The sequence below is a fragment of the Rhipicephalus microplus genome, unplaced genomic scaffold, assembly GCF_043290135.1.
Source record: "Rhipicephalus microplus isolate Deutch F79 unplaced genomic scaffold, USDA_Rmic scaffold_17, whole genome shotgun sequence".
In the NCBI taxonomy this organism is placed as follows: domain Eukaryota; kingdom Metazoa; phylum Arthropoda; class Arachnida; order Ixodida; family Ixodidae; genus Rhipicephalus; species Rhipicephalus microplus.
Window position 1 is genome coordinate 3,962,595 of NW_027464590.1, and position 18,319 is coordinate 3,980,913.

The 18,319-nt window shown below is 44.5% G+C and overlaps 1 protein-coding gene across 2 annotated transcripts in view; it reads right to left on the reverse strand.

The window, feature by feature from the left end:
• The window catches only part of LOC142785021 (protein O-mannosyl-transferase TMTC1-like), a 97,983-nt gene that overhangs the window by 36,658 nt on the left and 43,006 nt on the right, over positions 1–18,319 (reverse strand). For both annotated transcript variants that reach the window (XM_075883434.1, XM_075883433.1), the window contains exons 2-3: positions 3,751–3,928; positions 3,310–3,383 (exon numbers count right to left, since the gene is read on the reverse strand). In XM_075883434.1, coding sequence (XP_075739549.1) covers positions 3,310–3,383; positions 3,751–3,928 — 252 coding nt within the window. The remainder of the gene's footprint in view (positions 1–3,309; positions 3,384–3,750; positions 3,929–18,319) is intronic.

An 18,319-nucleotide genomic window follows, 5' to 3' on the forward strand; every position in this document is an offset into this window, starting at 1 on the left:
TGAAAGCACCTCTCCTAAATTAAGGCGGCGATCAGGATCCAATTATTACGCTATGTAAAGTTGCTAACAATCCCCGTGCTTTACCCACCGAACCTTCATATTGGTCATTTGTACTTGACATTAAAGGTCCGTGTTTAAGCGCGAAACTGCAGCGTCCGTTCCTAGAGTCAGGTATGCCTAACAAGACTGCTGAGACAAGGCATGCGTAGGCAGCTTGTATATGAGCGGGGGTGACCTTTTTCGGAAGAAAATTACGTGCGAATCGGCAACACTGCAGCAGGGCAATTGTGCCCCGAACATTCGGCGCACATTTGATGCAATGCCTGGTGAGAAGCACACTGCTATCGAAAACGCATAAATCAGGCAACAGCTGAAGGTGAACATTTCAAAGCGTTTTTACGTAAGACTTAATTGGAGCACTATCATTATTCTTCTTTTTCGTACTTCTTTGTTGACTGAAAGCAGGAAAGAAACACAAATAAATGCAGTAACGCCAAGAGACTTTATTTAATTATCGCAGTTCATAGTTCATAGTTCTCCAACTAAACGCTATTAAACATACTTACTCTCCAATCTTACTTAGTTCGCAAATACAAGGCCTGTAACCATGGTCATTGCTTCAGGTAAATCACGAGATTGTTTTCTGATACAAGGTCACAGCTTAATATTTCTTCTCTTTTATGAGATATAGGTGTTATTCATCTCATTACGCAGGGTAAGAAACTCTGTCGTCAACTTTCCGCACGGATCTTTGGCATTAGGATCTACATGGTAGAATTAGTAGAATAATATAAAGTATGCAAATAACATACTGTGGAAAAAAGAAAGAATATAGGAAAATATTAAAAAAACGAAATAAGTTAAAGTCTCCCACACGCACATATACGTCCCACGGGGAAATTAGTGGCAAACCGCATATCTGCATCTTATCTCACCACGGTGCTCTAGTGGTTTCCAATTCCTGCCATGGCGGTTCATTTTCGATGGTGGTGAAAAACGTTTGATGCGCTGCGCTAAGATATAGGTGGATGTTAGATCACTCCAGGTGTTCGGTAATTCTAGAGCCCTGTACGGCCTTCCTCATATCTTGTAGTAACGTGGTGTACTGGTCGAGTGTGTAAATTCATGGTGACACGTAGCGCGAGGAAAACAAGACGCAGGGAAGAACACACGGCACAGGCGCTGTCTCGCGTGTTTTTCTCTTTGTCCTAATTTTCTCGTGCTAAGTCTGGCCATCAGTCCCTCATTATTATATCGTGGTTCTGGAACGTTAGGCTATGATAATTTTTATTATTGCCAAACACTAAAATAGTCAAGCCGCCGCTGACAGTAATTGTGTCTGTGACGTGAGTTTTCAAATAAACCACATTGCGTCTATTTCAACACAGTTTGGTTCAGTTAGAAAACTTAAGCTTCCTACTCACAATGGCACGTGAATTGACGACATTTGGCTGCAATAAAGTACCACGTTCTCATCAGGCGTCTGTGGCACACACATAAAATTGAACCTAGTGGTTGGACAACATGACCGCGTGCTTTGTTTTCTCTTTATACTGCGAAGGAAGTCTGCTGCGCCGCATTGCTATGCTTCAACAAAACTCATCGGGGCAAGTGAAGCGGAATGACTATCAACCAAAAATTATGTAAAGCAATGAGTATGAAAGCTTGTTCGGCAGGATATGAAAAAAAATTCTTTCGGAGTCATACGCGCATCGATGAAGTAGCTGCATCTTTTACAGAAGTAATTGATTGTTTTTTTTCCAAAGCGAGAATAGTTTATTCCGAATTTATCCTTATCTTCGTATATTCTAAAAAATGATTCATATGTGTATTTTATGACGTAGCAAGATCAGACAGTGCGACAACTGCGGGGATCCGTAATGACGAAACATTTATGCTGTTAATCAATCTATGCCACTCCTCGGACTCTCATTTTTGGGCTTAAAGAATAATACCTAATGTCAAAAAATGTCCCACAATCGCATAGAAAAAAAACGTTTTATTGAAAGACCGGTTGTCTACATGAAGAAGTTTGTGACGAAAGCCGATTGTAAAATTGACAACACAGAATTTTACTTTTGTAAATTTATTACTAAAAAGCCGCACATCAGTCTGTCACTGAGGCACGACCGGAAAGTAAAAGATCGCGACAAAATATCTCGAAAAATAAATGCGCGGTGATTTTTCTCCATGGCCGAGTAAGTAAATATATCCGTCATCTCTCCTTTCTTCTTAGTACAGCTGCAAGATAGACGCCCGCAATGTTTGCCAAAGGTAAGTCAACCTTTCGCGGTCAGTAAAAGGGCCTCATACAAAGAAATGTCATTTTTATTGCGGCAATACGCCCGATAGGTATTTAGCAACTCATGTCTTCCATGAGGCTATTAAAAGGCGATTTGAAAGTGATTTTGAAAATCTATGCCGAGAACTTGGAAGTGAAAGAGTTCAGATTCTTCGCTGGAGCAGAAGAAAGGCTAGAAACTCATATTTAAAAGCACTATTTGAAGAACTCTGGGGAATCGCATCTCAACTATGTGTTTTAATTATGATAAAGTTACAACACAGCGTTTCACTTATGGCCATTGCAAGGCAAGTCTTTTAAGTGACGACCACGGTTAGAAAATATGTCTCATATCTCTGCAATCGAGGATATAAAGTCGAATAACTAAGACCACAAAACTTCACGATGATTACAAGGTTGATCACAGTATTTCATTCCAAGAAACATTTTCCGAATTACTCTGTTGCGTAATTTGGGAGAAATACGGTTGTTCCCCTAGACACAATCAACGAACCTACTTTCAAGATCGACTATATTTTTTTTCGATTTTTATGTATTTTATTTTGGCTTATGCTAGCTGTACAAGAAGTTTTGAAGTGTTCTGTATCACCTTTGCGTTCAACTGTGGAGATTTTATATATAGATATTGTAATGTGACAATGAAATGAGCACGAATGTTTTAAAGCTTCTGTGTGCAAGATTATCAATAGACTTCACAAATCTTACCGCGTGGGAAACTTAAGCGTGCAATCAGTGGAAATGCATTTGGTGCGAAAAATAATTATGTGTAACTAAATAAAATGAATTGTGCCCGAGCAAAATCTTAGATATATAAATGGAGCTCTTACTTTCTAAAATCAAACCACTATCGATACCAGAAAAACAGACAGGTTTTGGAGACATCTCTGTGCTTGAGTGCAACACAATAATATCGTGGCATTTTCTGACGTCAGAGTAGCAGAGTAATCACGTGCATTAATATTATTCGTGTAAGTGCACGACCAATGACCACTCATACGTATTCTTACCGGTGGTAGCAGAGGAGAGACAGCAAAAAGAAGAGGCAGCACAGCACCTCGGCGCGGCCCACTATACTCGATACCTGCGCCAGGGTGACAGATATGAATAAACAAGCACGTTCTATATAGCACACTACACGACGAAAATGATCATATAGTGCTCAGTGCGCCATATTGCTGGAACTTATACAATGCAGAAATAGAAAACAAAACAAGAAAAGAAATGAAAAATCGAGGGGCCGCAACAGTCTTAGAAGGTCTTGGCGAAACTGCACTCTTGCTTCTGCTGCACACCACAACGAGACACGTAGAAGATAAGACAAAGAAAAAAAAAACTTGTCCAGAACACAACACCATTGGTTGAAGTATAGAAATAAGCAGTTGGAGTAATCGATATATAAAACCAATCAGAGCAGGCGTTCTAGTCTTGAGAAACAAAAGAGTACTCACGGCCTCGGTGTGCACTGGATGAGCAGCGAACAGCATAGCGGCCAGACACGCATGGAGCGCAGCTATTCTCATCACACGGCGTGCGACGACAGCCACCAACACTGAGCATGCGCAGTGCAGGGTGACATTGACCACGTGGTAGCCACGCACCTGCTGCCCATTGATGTAGTAGTTGGCTCTGCGAGAGAATACAAGAAGACGTGCACATGAAGAGTTCCCAGCGTAACCCACCACTGTGAAAGTGTTTGACCAACCACCTGGCATAGACCAAATAAATCAATGTGATGCTGCAACTGCCTCTGTAATAAGCTCTCTATTCTGTCAAAGCGGAATTGCTGCGTAAAGTCTGATCAAGTGACGAGTGGATATCCTTTAGGTGGTTGTATGGCGTCGATGCAAATGCATGTCGTAGAGAATATAACGCTACTCCCTGAAAAATAACATTAGCTGTTCATTAGTGTTATAAGCGGCACGAGCAGAAAGTGACACTCTCTTAGCTTTTGTAAGCACTTCCGTCACAATACTCATTTTCGGTTTTCAGAATATTAAAAAGAACCCTTTCTCAATATCTAGTATGGAATTACCAGTTCTGGTCAATATTAAAGGTTATTTCGAATACATATATAATCAGACCATAGGTATACTTAAGTTAAAAATGCTTTGAATTTAAGGATAAATCATACTTATAAACTGAAATAATTTTTTGAAAGGCAAGCTGTTTTCTTTAGAGCATTTGCGATCACTGTGGTAGCTGGCGGACAAGGTATTTTAACCCAGCGCTACTTTCTACGTCTTGAAAGAAAGACTTGCAAGAAAGACGAAGGCACCGCCACGGTGGTCTAGTGGCTAAGGTACTCGGCTGCTGGCCCGCAGGTCGCGGGATCAAATCCCGGCTGTGGCGGCTGCATTTCCGATGGAGGCGGAAATGTTGTAGGCCCGTGTGCTCAGATTTGGGTGCACGTTAAAGAACCCCAGGTGGTCGAAATTTCCGGAGCCCTCCACTACGGCGTCTCTCATAATCATATAGTGGTTTTGGGACGTTAAACCCCACAAATCATCATCATCATCAAGAAAGACGAAGAGCAGGTCAGGCCAGAACGCGCGACGCTTCTCTGCCCTAACGTTTTAGCCAGTACAAAAAACTACAAAATTTTAATGCAGTATACCCTCTGCATAGCCTGTCACGTTAGAAAGGTCGTCTCATTAGTCTACGTAGTAATTTTTGAAGCGAACTGTAAGCCATTTCTGTCTCCTCCAGCGGTACAGTGGTTACAGTGTTCGGCTGCTGATCCAAGGTCCCGAGCCATGTCCCGAAAGCTTCAGTCACACTTCGATGGATGCTATGTCTCAGGTGGCTGTTTACTCGGCGGTACCAAGGCAGGTTAAATATCAACATATTGTAAAAATCCGTGGAACCTTCCGCACCGCTTGCCTCATAGATTACACAATGCTTTCAGCAGATAGAGCCTCAAATAATAAATTTTATTAAGACATGTAGTTCTGTATCTCTACACGCTGGATAGATACAGCAATACAAAACTGGAAATGAGAGTTCAGTGCACCGGCGATTAGTAAGTCAGCTGCTAAAAAAACACCACCCCAATAATCCTACATCAGATTTTTGTCGCCCCTTTTTCATTTTCATTCATACATACATATATATATATATATATATATATATATATATATATATATATATATATATATATATATATATATATATATTAGTAACACTTTTGTTTTCTAACGCACGTACTTAAAGAGCAAGCTTCATCAAGAGCAGCACCTTCTATGTTTTTTTTTAATATTATGATCCCTGCAGACGATGCATGTCGTATTCTTTGAGCGCGCTAGTTCTTTTTGAATAGCATGATTCATTCGCTATCAGCAGAGGACAGACTCCGCACATTACCGCTGCACTTCGCTGTTCTTTTTGTTGATTGCAAGTACACCCTCGGAAAGATTGAAGCAGCAGAGGATCTGCATGTGCTAAACCTTCTCTGCTCAAAAGGACGGACGTCGCAAGTAGAAGCGTTGACTCACCAAGAGCGTCATTAAGCAAAAAACTAGGATGGTTTTTGGTGATAACGGCGGTCGGTTTTACTGTTTCTTTCTTTTTCGGTTATCTTTTCTTGTGTGTTGGCAGGAGCAGCACGACCCGGTAAAAGAGACATGTGTAGATGCGTATATAGAGACATAATTTAATACTCGATATGTTGAAAACTACACTCGCGACGTCTTTGAAGAGGAAGATCTATTTTTTCTTGTAACACCTACTTTTCTCAGTGATGCTGAATGAGTGAGCGTATTCTAGCTGCTTAGCATTAAAAAAAAAAGAGGTGTGCAGACTTCGTTTCAAATACATACATCTCTCCTTGTTAAACAAGGTTTTAAGCCCTGCATGCCCATTTAGATTCCCAGCGCAGAGAATACAATACGGACAGCGGTGGACAAACACATCTTTCCACTCTCTCAAAAAAACCACGAATCGTTCGGAGCTGCACGTATAAATATTATTTAGCCATTCTTAAACAGCGCCCCGGCACGAAATTACTCCTTTTTTTCATCTAAACGAACTTTGCAAATCCCTGCAGAACTGGTTGCAAATGCTAGTGTGCCGGCATGAGCAGTTGTGTGTCAACTTTTTGTGCATTTTTTATTTAGGCCACATTACCTATCTGCCTGTCACATCAATGCGGAAAGATTATCTGTTATACGCACACGAGTTGTTTTCCGCCACACATCCCGGAATATTCATATTACGGGGGGCTACGACACTGTTATGAACAAAGTACATATCTTGAAACAAATGTTAGTTTATCTCGATGTCTTCTTAACCTATTGAATAAACATTGTCTAATATTAGAAAAGAAACAGCTGTGTAAGGACACTTCTACCTGTTAGATGAAATAGCTGTTTCATTTTAAACCCTGACGTAAGCTTTCGTTTCTTCCTTGTGCAAATTGTTAACGTCACTCAGGGAATATAGACACCTTGTTTTTTACACCAAAGCTACGTGCAAAAATTGAGCAGTTCCTGCCTATCTGATAACCTCATGACTTGGTCAGAAAACAGCGGCATGCTTAGCACGTTCGATGCTTCCCCCCCTCCTTTTTTTTGCTTCAACGCAATTTATCATAGTAAAACAGCGCAAAAAAAACACGAGCACACAGGAAGAAGACAAAGCAAGTGTCTTCTTCCTGTGTCCACGTGCTTTTCGCGCTATTTTACAATGTAGTACCAACTAGCTCGACTTCCTGTATAATGTATCATTCTCACTGCATTTTACATCTGCAATTATCTGAAATATCAAACCTGAAGCAGCATTTTCGTGTCGTGCTGACATACATAACCTTTCGTGAGAGCCCGGACCCCTGACGCTTAAAAGCCCATATCGCCCTTCACCGAGCAGCGGGAGAGAAGTGCACCCTCCTGGGGTGGTGTAGATGTGAGCACCGCAGGCATCGATTAATCCCCGGCACTTGTTATAAAAGACGACGGGGTTCATATCGAAGGCTTAACCTCCGAGCGTTTCCTAGGGTGTCCTCTCTTCCCCCTGTCGACTTCCCCCTAGAGCTGCGGTACGAAATCAGATTCCCTTCATCGCTTCCTTCGTTTACACTTTTTTTCTTCCTTATCTCATAACGACACGCTAACAACCTGTTCGCTGCGATTTCGTTCATTACTTCCTATGTGATAGATAGACGAAGAAAAAAAGAAGCTCTCGTAGAAGACGGGGACCGCAGGGGCACCCACAAAGCAAGCCGGTATGAGGCGAAGAAAACGGTCGATAAGAATTCAGCTTATGGCTTTCCACTGACGAGTCTACAAAGTGCACGGCGCTTACTGCATAGCCGATTTCTCGTTTGTCTATTACGGGAAATGCAGTTATGGTGTACGAAGGGCCCCATTAAAGACGTTCTTTTGCGTCAGTAATAACTGCTGTGCAAAGAGTAAAGAGCATGGCTGCAATGAAAAAATCTTTCTCAGAAGGTACATGCGGCAAAATAGGACTTGAAAATTCATAATATTAAGTATATATAAAATGTGTCAAGAGAGATACAACAGTCCTCAATAATCAGGCAAATGTGATATTTGTTCTATTCCTACACAATTACTACATCGGCGGCTCCAGGCATCCTAATATTGCTGAAAATATCATTTCGAACTGTAGCTACGAGGTAAAGTTATTTTATAAAATAGTGGAGTCAAGCGATTATATCAAGTTGGAGAATTGAATTAATTCACTCGAAAAACCCTTTGCTGCTTTCAGATTTCGAAAAAAAGCAGCCTGAAGAAATATTTACGAAGCAATTAAAGTCGGCCGAGTTCATTGGGAAAACTCTAACCAAAACGTGTTAGAACGCAAGTGACATATTCTGCTGCAAAGCTCAAAAAGAGTTATCTTCGTTATATCAAACATCCATCGACTTTTTTGCGTGAGTGTGCGCACTGCGCTAGCAATTATAGGATGCGTGACGCACATATGTTAACAAACGAGGAATAAATGCACATTTGTAATCGTTTTCGTCAACAATGAAGTCATTCTAGTCGTATCCATGTTTTCGGGTATGCCAATTAGCATGGAAATCAATTTCGTTTGTGCCATTGAATTTTGTTGAATTTTAATGGGCACCATAAATACAACAGAAAGATTTGTCGACATAGACGAGAGCACGCCAATCTCGCAACCAGGCGCCTTTGGCGGTATACCCTCACTCGCATAGACGCCATAATTTGTTTGCAACTGCCAAGGCGCACCTCGCTAGCATGGATTGCAGTGGCCCTGGGAGTTTAAAATGCGGAAAAGCGCCTGTTCACGCTGCCCCCGCTTATAACAATTCATCTGGATACCACTGCGCTGTCATCTGATGCGACAACAACCAGCGCAAGAGGAATAGATTGATAAGCACTGCCTTTGAAGTTCACAGCGCATCGCGGGAATCGTGCTGGTGCGGTGTTTTGCGATTGCACAAACTTCCATCCGCAACGAAAAACGCCGAGCTCCGCCACTGGTGGATATGATGTCAATCGGCAGGAAAAACTATGAGTCCAGTAAAGGTGTACGAGTAAATATAAATAATGCGTTTACCCAAGCGCAACGCCAGCTGTTCCGCTTCACAGCATTTTGCGTGCAGTATGACTGTATAGTATGCAGCACCGAATTATTATCGTACTCTTTCGCAGGCTGCATGCCAGTAATTGGATATATTACGACTCACGCGTGGATGCAAGCACCGCGCAGTTATACTTCTGTAACGGCGTACTATAGCAATGCAAAGCGACGTGAATGGCCTGAAAAGCATAGCTTTCAAGTCAGTCGAACTGCGGCATGCCTTCACTCCCTAGGCGAATCTGTGCTTTCTGTCGGCGTCACCGTAGCATTTTAAAATCTTGTTCTGGTTGGCAGTTTTGCAACGCGTGTGTTCTGAGTGCCCGGAATGAGTGGAAAATGATCAACACAGTGGATGAGTGCAAGTTGGAGCGAGATTCTAGCACTACCCTACTGAAAAATTCCGTTTGAAATCTTACTGAAAACACTTGGACTCCATACGATTTCCTTATGAGCTGTACGGAAAGTGTACGGATTTTTATGGAAACATACGGAAGTTGTATGGCGTATACGCAAATTTTTTTAAGGAAAATATGGAAGGATGCGGAAATTATATGGAACATACGGAAAATTTCATAGGAAGATATGGAAAGATACAGAAGGCATGTGGTATATACGAAATATTACTTAAGGAAAATATGAAAAGGTGTGAAAATATGGAACGCTTTATGGAGGTTACGGAAACTTCCTTAAGGAAGTTCTACGGAGCATACGGAAATATGGAAGAATAAGGAGTGCGAGCAGACTAATAAGACCGGAGATGTTCATGTCACTAGATTCAAATGGCAGTCTGAGATACGAATACCATTCGATCCATGGTGGCGCTACATCGCGTCAGGAAAAAGTGATGTCATTGCGATTTTACGTGATGTCAATGTCGACAATTCAGAAATAAATGGCCGCGAAAATTTTAGAAGGAAAATGTAGAGTGATAAAAAAGTGAATATATACAGAAATATTTAGTCCCGTGCCAAAATGACCAGCACATAAACTAAAAAAAACTTCTACAGGACAAGCGCTCACTCGCAAAGTTTATTCCTTGAGTTATTCATCTTAAAAACATGCTAATTCGCTAAATAAATACGCATAGAAATTTTATATCGAAGAATAAATGGTGACCATGAGCCAAGACAACCCGCTGAACCAGTACACACACAGCCGATAAAATAACCACAAGCAACAAGGCGTGCGCGGCGTGACAAAAAAAAACTAAACGGTTGACGCCGACTTACAACACAAATTCTTCCTTGCCACAGCCAAGGCACGCTGCAGTGCAACTGAGTCGAAAGCAACGCTTTCCGCTAATCGTGTTTTTTTTTTCAATCGCAATAGTAAGCACTTGATGAAGTTGCTTACGAAGTCTGCCATGCACGTGCTGTAAACATTTCGGGCTGCCGAGGAAGGTCTCCTCGACGTTTCACACAAGTTCAGCAGAAAATTCCAGGAGAGCGAAACATTCTTGCAGGCGAAACGCAAACATTCTTGCAGCCGAACTCGGGTTGTGCAGTTTCGCGTTTGGTTTGCGCAGCGTCTGCTCGCGTGGCAGTGCATGGGTGTTGCTTCGCCACGCTTGAAACAGATGGCGCGACGTGCTTTTGAACATGTCAGCACGCTCGGAACTCGCTGTGTTCTGGTGTATATCTTTAGGCTGCAATTTGTTCTGCGCAAGCAAAACTTCTCTATCTCAAATAAAGGTCCAACTCCCATATTCAAAAAGCTAATAAATTTAACATCTCGATGGCTGCCCCAAAAGATGCGTTTAATGGTCTTAATATGCCTAGTGCTAAAGAAAAGTGAGTTGTGATGACAGAAAGCAAATATCACATTTTTCTGATTGTTTCCTAATTTCTTGAATTACACAGTATACGTCCAAGTTAAGCCAACACTGTGCCTGCTTCAATCGATCAGCGGGAACAGACGTGTCAATTCAGCGCAAGAAGCTCAATTGGCCACTGTCCAAGGCCAGGCAATAAGCACCACTTCATTGCAAATAAATTTTAAAAAAAGACACACACCACTTGATTCCACATTACGAAAGAAAAAGTTCTGCAAACAGCTAGGTGATGGTTATCAGCAAAAATATATACGGCAATGAAAAAATGTGATGCATGCGCATCAGAACAGTGAACGTTCATGAACGGTATCTTCGGAGACGCTGCTCGCTCTTTGACCTGGTTAGGTTGCGCTAGTAAAGCATGCTTGACCGAATACGTAAAGGCGTAGGTGACGCTGAACTGAGGAACGCCGCTACGCACGATCGCGTCCCGGAACGTCCAACGCAACCTCAATTTACCCTGGTTACTCTCTTGCGGGTCACTCTCTCTGAATGCATTATGCGTTTGTATACCCGCGTATAATAGAAATAACCGGGGGCTTGTGCTTTTGGATTTGCCAAAAATACTATCACGTTCCCCTTGACGACCAATCTTGGTAGGAGCGCGGATTCGCTCAAGCCACAATTAAGGTAAGCATCAAATATCAGAATTGCTCAGCCAGAAATGCGGACGCATGAACTCTCACTATCTGCTTCAATAGCGTACTGCTGCGCATCATCTGAAAGAGTTTAGCCAAGTTTGGCCACACTCTGCGTACTCTGTTTGACATATGGGGCAGCTTTACATAAACCAGAAATAGAACAATAGAGCAAGCCTCAAATGCGAAACACTGGCAACGAAGCCTCCAGCACGCTGCACCTAACTACTTTATTATCCCCTGCAGTGCACCGCTCCTCAGTTTTGCGAGTGCCAGTTCACGCTTTCAGCGCTAGCTAGCTTGTTCATGCAACCGTATGCGTCATAGACGTTCGTGACATGAAAGACAAGCGAACGGACGAAGCCCATTCTCTCCCTCTGTTGTGAAGATAGCCAGAAAACCGGACTCCCTTTTTTCCCTTTAGTTAAGTTGCTGCTCAAAGCAAAGACAGCAACAGTTGCGCACCAAAGGAGCACATGTGACATTTTAGGGGCGAAGCTTCTTAAAGGGGCACCCGTTCGTCCCTCGTCGTAGTACGTATCATGTCTTACGCTTTGAACTGCAAGGTGGTGCCGGTGGGAGATTTCTCCTGTGCGTTGTTGAACAATACAAAACACGCAACGTGCGTGTTAACTAAAAGCCGAATTCTCCTGTCTCTCATTCCCCATTAGTAGCCATTGGCGTGTACATAAAACACTATCTGACAAAAAAAAATTGCCCGCAGCTTCCCTCGGGGGAACACTGAGGAGGGTGCGGAGCATATAACTGGTTAACGGGGTGTTAAAGTGCGACTTACTTGGGTCGATGGCTAAATTGGTTAACGTGGTTGTGAAATGGGGTGTTAAATTGCGACTTACTTGGGTCGCTGGCTAAATTGGTTAACGTGGTTGTAGGAGGGGTGTTAAATGAGTGAACACGTACGACACGTATGCGAAAGGGCGGTGTTTATTTATTGCGACGAACTTTGAGCACGATGGCTTTTTGGTCGGTAAAGTGAAGAGTGAGTGGATCGGGTTGCAGCGGTCGTAGGTCGAAATTTGCAAAGACGTGGTCGATGCAGGTTCCGCGAATGGTGGTCGGCTGGTGGTGTTTGCAGTCGTCGTGCGTTGCGCGTTTCAGCGAGTGTCGCGACGCCATGTATTCGACTATCCAATCGTCCTTGATGACGTCGACGTTGAAGTCGCCAACTAGCATGAACGGTCGATGTTGCGGTTGTTGTTTTCTGTAATCTTGCACGGCCTCGTCGACGTACTTTTGTACGGCAACACGAGAGAGATTTGGCGCGAGGTACATCGTCATGACGTCGACGCCACAGACGGTAGCAACGCAGTGCTCGCCGTTGGCGCGTTGTTGAACGCCGGGCTGTAGTCGGAGGTCAATGAAGTAGTCGTCGCCGACGCTTGCACTCGGCTTCCCGTTTTCGAAAGTCCGGGTCCTCTTGTCGATGCTTACGTTTCAAAGCGGCCGAATCCGGTGCTGCTGCTCGACGCTGACGTCTCTCAGCGGCTTCACGTTCTTTAAGTTGAGCATCTTCCGCTCGACGCCGACGTTTACGTTCGGCGTCGCGAGCTCTTCTCCGCGCTGCCTTGTCTTCGGACTACGACTTGGTTGCGGTTCCGCCAACACTTTGGCCGGCGCTGGTCGAAGGGACGTCGATCATTGCGACCTCGGACGTCGACGCGCCGTACAAACTAACCGACGAGCGGCAACTGAGGAGCGAGCACCGACCTTGAGTATATATACAGCGCGACGGCGCATGCACTGTCAGCTGTCGAATGTTCGAGAAGGGGAGAAGCGCAACGGCGCATGCGCGCGCGTCAGCTGCCGATATTCTCGAAGCGTGACGGCGCATGCGCGCTACATTATACAGCTAGCGAATGTTCGTGAAGTGGAGAAGCGCACGCGGTGTGTAGAGGAGGAAGGGTGCACAGATGGTGGATAGAGGGAAGCGCGCGCGGTGTGTAGAGGAGGAAGGGATGCACAGATGGTGGAAGAAGGAGGAGGAAGCTTGCGGACGGCGCCGCACTACGAGCCTCGAGTATTAGATGCTCCGCATCTAAAACGGTTGCTACGTTATACTCGCCGGGCGTAATCTTCTTGGCTTTAGAAAGGTTTAGCGGGCGTTGGGCTGCAGTGTCATGAATCCAGTGAACAAGCATATACCATAAACTCAAAGTGGTTAAAGGTGGGAAGAAGGCACGAAGCGCAAGCAGTAAGAAAGTGTGCGTGTGCCAACTCTCCTTTAGTCCTTGGAATGTCCGCTGGATGGCGCTGCTTCTATATGTAGAATATATGATGAAAAGATGCGAGATGGTGGTACTTGGAGTGTTGAATATATGGACGAACGGATACCCAGACAGGTGCGTTGACGGACGCACGGGTGGCTGCACGGACGGATGGACGCATGGACGGACGTACAGATAGACGTGCGGATGCACGAACAGACGCACGCACGGAAGGGCGGATGGACGCATGGGCGGCCACACAGACACACGCATGGACGAACAGAAGCAAGAACGAATGGACGGACGGATGCTTCGCCCTGCTCTCCATCATTAACTCCGTGGATATGCTGCTATTTTTTTTTTCTGTTGGCGAGGAGCAGTGGGTTCTATGGCTTCCAAACTTAAACAGGAAAAACTTGTTATCTTCCGCGGGTACTCGGGTATGTTCAGAGCACTTGCTGTCAGGCGAACGAACCGCGACGACTTCGACACCGATGCTCTACATCCGCTATGAACGGAAAGTACGCAGCCTATACAGCTATTCGAATGATGACAATATTTCCCCGGTAAACAACACAATTTAGGATTTCTTTCTATCGTCGGTCAAAGTACCGTGGCACCGAGAGTTTTAAATATCACGATTTAAAAAAAGAATATAAAAAATTGGCAGATCCCACGTAAAATAGGAATCGATGATAAGTGAACAACGAATGAGAAATGTTGATGTCACTTTAAAATCAGCACAACGTTACGACGTGGAGGTGAATGTTTCCATACAAGATTTCCGTGTCATGATTATCACGTTTGAATGTGTCGTTTATCTTCGTCATTCACGTCGCGTGATACCTGATTTAGTATATGCGGAGCCAGCGAAACGGCCGCAAGCATGCTATGAGCGTGTATGTTGTCATGTTCTTTACATGACACGCGTGTCAGGATTGTCATGTTTGCACCAGGCATATATTTCGCCATCCATTGATGTCACGTAAAACCAAACTTGGTGTATGTAAAACTGGAAAACGGCCGCGAGCGCATTATGAATGGCCCAATATATTCCAATAGCGTAGACGCGCGCGCACACTGGGCACAGCAATGCTACGTTGGCAAAACACGAGTACTCTATAGTCTGACGCCAGGCGCGACCATCGTCCCTCGGCGCGGCCCGACGGCAGCCAGCACGAAATGCGATATGCTGAATTTTGCGCCGATGCGTTACCCAGACAACACTGCGTCTCCCTCTTTTCGTGACGAAGGGACGCCGGGCGCAATGAAACGCGCATGCTTCAAAGCCACGCAGCGCGGCATGCGCCGGGAGTATATGGCAGGACCGGCGCCTGGCGTGGCAACGTCGGCGTGACGAGCCGAAATGAACGCCGGCCACCTCGCCCACCGCGTCACGTCGAAATCTGTTGGAGCCTTGGCAGTGGCATGTAATCATAATCTCACATTGCATGCATCTCTTGATTACTATGTTTGCACCGGTCACACATATTCATCATCCATTGCCGTCGCATAATACCGAATATGGAATATGTGAAGCTAGCGAAACGGCCGTGACCGCGTCAGAAGTGTGGCATGTAGTAATGTCGTTATACGACACGCATGTCGCGATTATCGTGTTTGGATGTGTCATTTACCTATTTCGCCCGTACGCGTCACATAATACCGAGTTTGGTAAATGTGAAGCTAGCGAAATGACCATCAGCCCAATTATGAGCGTAGCATGTAGTCATGTTGTTACATGACACGCCTCTCAAGTTTATCATGTTTGCATCAGTATCTTACCTTCGTCATCTATTCACGTCCCGTAATACCAAACTTAATATAAATGAAGCTAGCGAAATGGCCGCCAGCACATCATGAGCGTGGCATGTGGTCATGTTGTTAAAGGAAACGCATCTAATGATTATCATGTTTGCACCAGTCACATATCTTCGTCCTCCATTCAGGTACCGTAATATCAAATTTGGTATATGTGACGCTAGCGAAACGGCCACGAGCACGTCGTTAGCGTGGCATGTAGTCATGTTGTTACAAGACACACATGTCATGATTTTCATGTTAGGGTTTGCCGCTTGTGTTCGCCATGCAATCTTGTCATACCATACCAGTTTTGCGACATGCCAAGTGAACGAACTCAACGCAAGAACAGCAAGATCACGAAATGTAAATCATGACATTGATGACAATCATGTCATGAGTTTTATGTTATTACTAGTCAAATATTATTTTCATCGAGTTTTGTTATGTCATGATAAGTTTGGTAACGATACCATTATCGAAACGGCCAGGAGAGCTGAACGTCGTAAGCGAATAGATAGATAGATAGATAGATAGATAGATAGATAGATAGATAGATAGATAGATAGATAGATAGATAGATAGATAGATAGATAGATAGATAGATAGATAGATAGATAGATAGATAGATAGATAGATAGATAGATAGATAGATAGATAGATAGATAGATAGATAGATAGATAGATAGATAGATAGATAGATAGATAGATAGATACGCTCAAAGTCGCCAAATTTCGCTAAAAAATGCCTCGCATTTGAAAATGGGACGCGCAGCTACGTCACCTTCGTTCGATGTAAGAGTGGTATTGAAGTGGACACCTATAAAACCAATTGATTGATTGATTTGTGGGGTTTAACGTCCCAAAACCCCCATATGATTATGATAGACGCCGTAGTGGAAGGCTCCGGAAATTTCGACCACCTGGGGTTCTTTAACGTGCACCCAAATCTGAGCACACGGGCCCACAACATTTCCGCCTCCATCGGAAATGCAGCCGCCGCCGCCGGGATTTGATACCGCGACCTGCGGGTCAGCAGCCGAGTACCTTAGCCACTAGACCACTGCGGCAGGGCACCTGTAAAACCAAACCAGCGAGTAAGATATGTTGACTTCTCCACAGTTGAGAAACAATCTGAACAACAGCTAGTGTGCAGTTGACAAGAACTGTCAGAGCAGCCAAATTAAGCCGAACCACTACACTTCAACACATGGCTTCATGCAAGAGCGGTAGCCGATGCCACGGCGTGGCGTAAAAAAATATTGTTGAAAAAGCAGACTACTACAGCTCAAGAAAGATAACCGTTGTGCTCGCGAAGTGCTGTTGCTCAAAATACTGCGCATTCTTCGAGCAGAAAGTTGGTGGACTGGACTCGTTCGCGGAACTGTATAATAAAACAATTGGCCCTTAACGACTTGAACCTTGTCAGAAAGTCTCTAAGACTTCTTTTTTACAGAACCTGCGTCACTTCAGTTGAAATTCACCTGCTAAAAACTAGCGTGGAACGATAAAAATGCAGCCGATAATACTGCAGATGGGTTGCCAGACAAGAAAAAGGCCGCCCGTTAAAAAGATGGCGGAATATGTAACTGAAAATATGTAACTGAAGGAAAATATGTAACTGAAGAAATATGTAACTAAAAAAAATTGCCCGCAGCTTCCCTCGGGGGAACACTGAGGAGGATGCGGACCATATAATTGGTTAACGGGGTGTTAAAGTGCGACTTACTTGGGTCGATGGCTAAATTGGTTAACGTGGTTGTGAAATGGGGTGTTAAATTGCGACTTACTTGGGTCGATGGCTAAATTGGTTAACGTGGTTGTAGGAGGGGGTGTTAAATGAGTGAACACGTACACACGTATGCGAAAGGGCGGCGCTGGTCGAAGGGACGTCGATCATTGTGTTTGTGGATTCGTTGGAATTCATTTCACCGCGACCTTGGACGTCGACGCGCCGTACAAACCAACCGACGAGCGGCAACTGAGCGAGCGAGCGCCGACCTTGAGTATATATACAGCACGACGGCGCATGCACTGTCAGCTGTTGAATGTTCTCGAAGCGCGACGCCACATGCGCGTCCACTGGAGAATCAGGAGAATTGTAGATGTCGAAGGCGGTGTGTAGAGGAGGAAGGGTGCACAGATGGTGGAGGAGTGAAGCGCGCGCGGTGTGTAGAGGAGGAAGGGATGCACAGATGGTGGAAGAGTGGGCGACGGCGCGACGGCGCATGCGCGCGCGTCAGCTGTCGAATGTTCGAGAAGCGGTGCGGACGGCGCGGACGGCGCGGACGGCGCACTACAAGGCGCGAGTATAAGATGCTTCCGCATCTAAAAATAGTTTTGTGGTAAAGCACAAACAGTCACAACACGGATGTCCAAACTCCAGACACAGGAACTCATGCTGAAACCAAGAGTTCGCAGTTCTCACGGATCTACGGGCCTAGCGTCACTTCGGGCGTCTTTTCGCAGCCACCGTTGGCATGTCGTTAACTGTCTTTGTTCTTGATTTTGCCTCCTTCTTTTTTCTTAACAGACCAGTGGGAAGCAACAAAACTCACCCAACATATATATCATACTGACAGCTTACGAGAATGACATTTCTCATACACCGCAAGATTTTCTATGACAAATACCTGTTTGTTGGGCTAAGTTTCGGCGTATTTATTTTTTCGGGACCAGTAGTTAGCATGCAAAGCGATTTACCCATGTTATTTGGCACATAAGTGATAGGCGGCGCAGTGCAGGCCACACAGGATAGGCCCCACAAATAACTGCTGCCTTAAGGTGGTGGTCCCACTCCGGACGCAATCACTCCACATGTTACGCAATGTTTGCGGATGCACTGGGCGTGCTGCGCTTCACAAAGAAAACTGAATTGGGATTCTGCAGAAAGCTTATTATCCTCTTTTTTCAAAGACATCTGATTTTAATGCCTGGTTGAAAGCGATGCCCTGTAGCA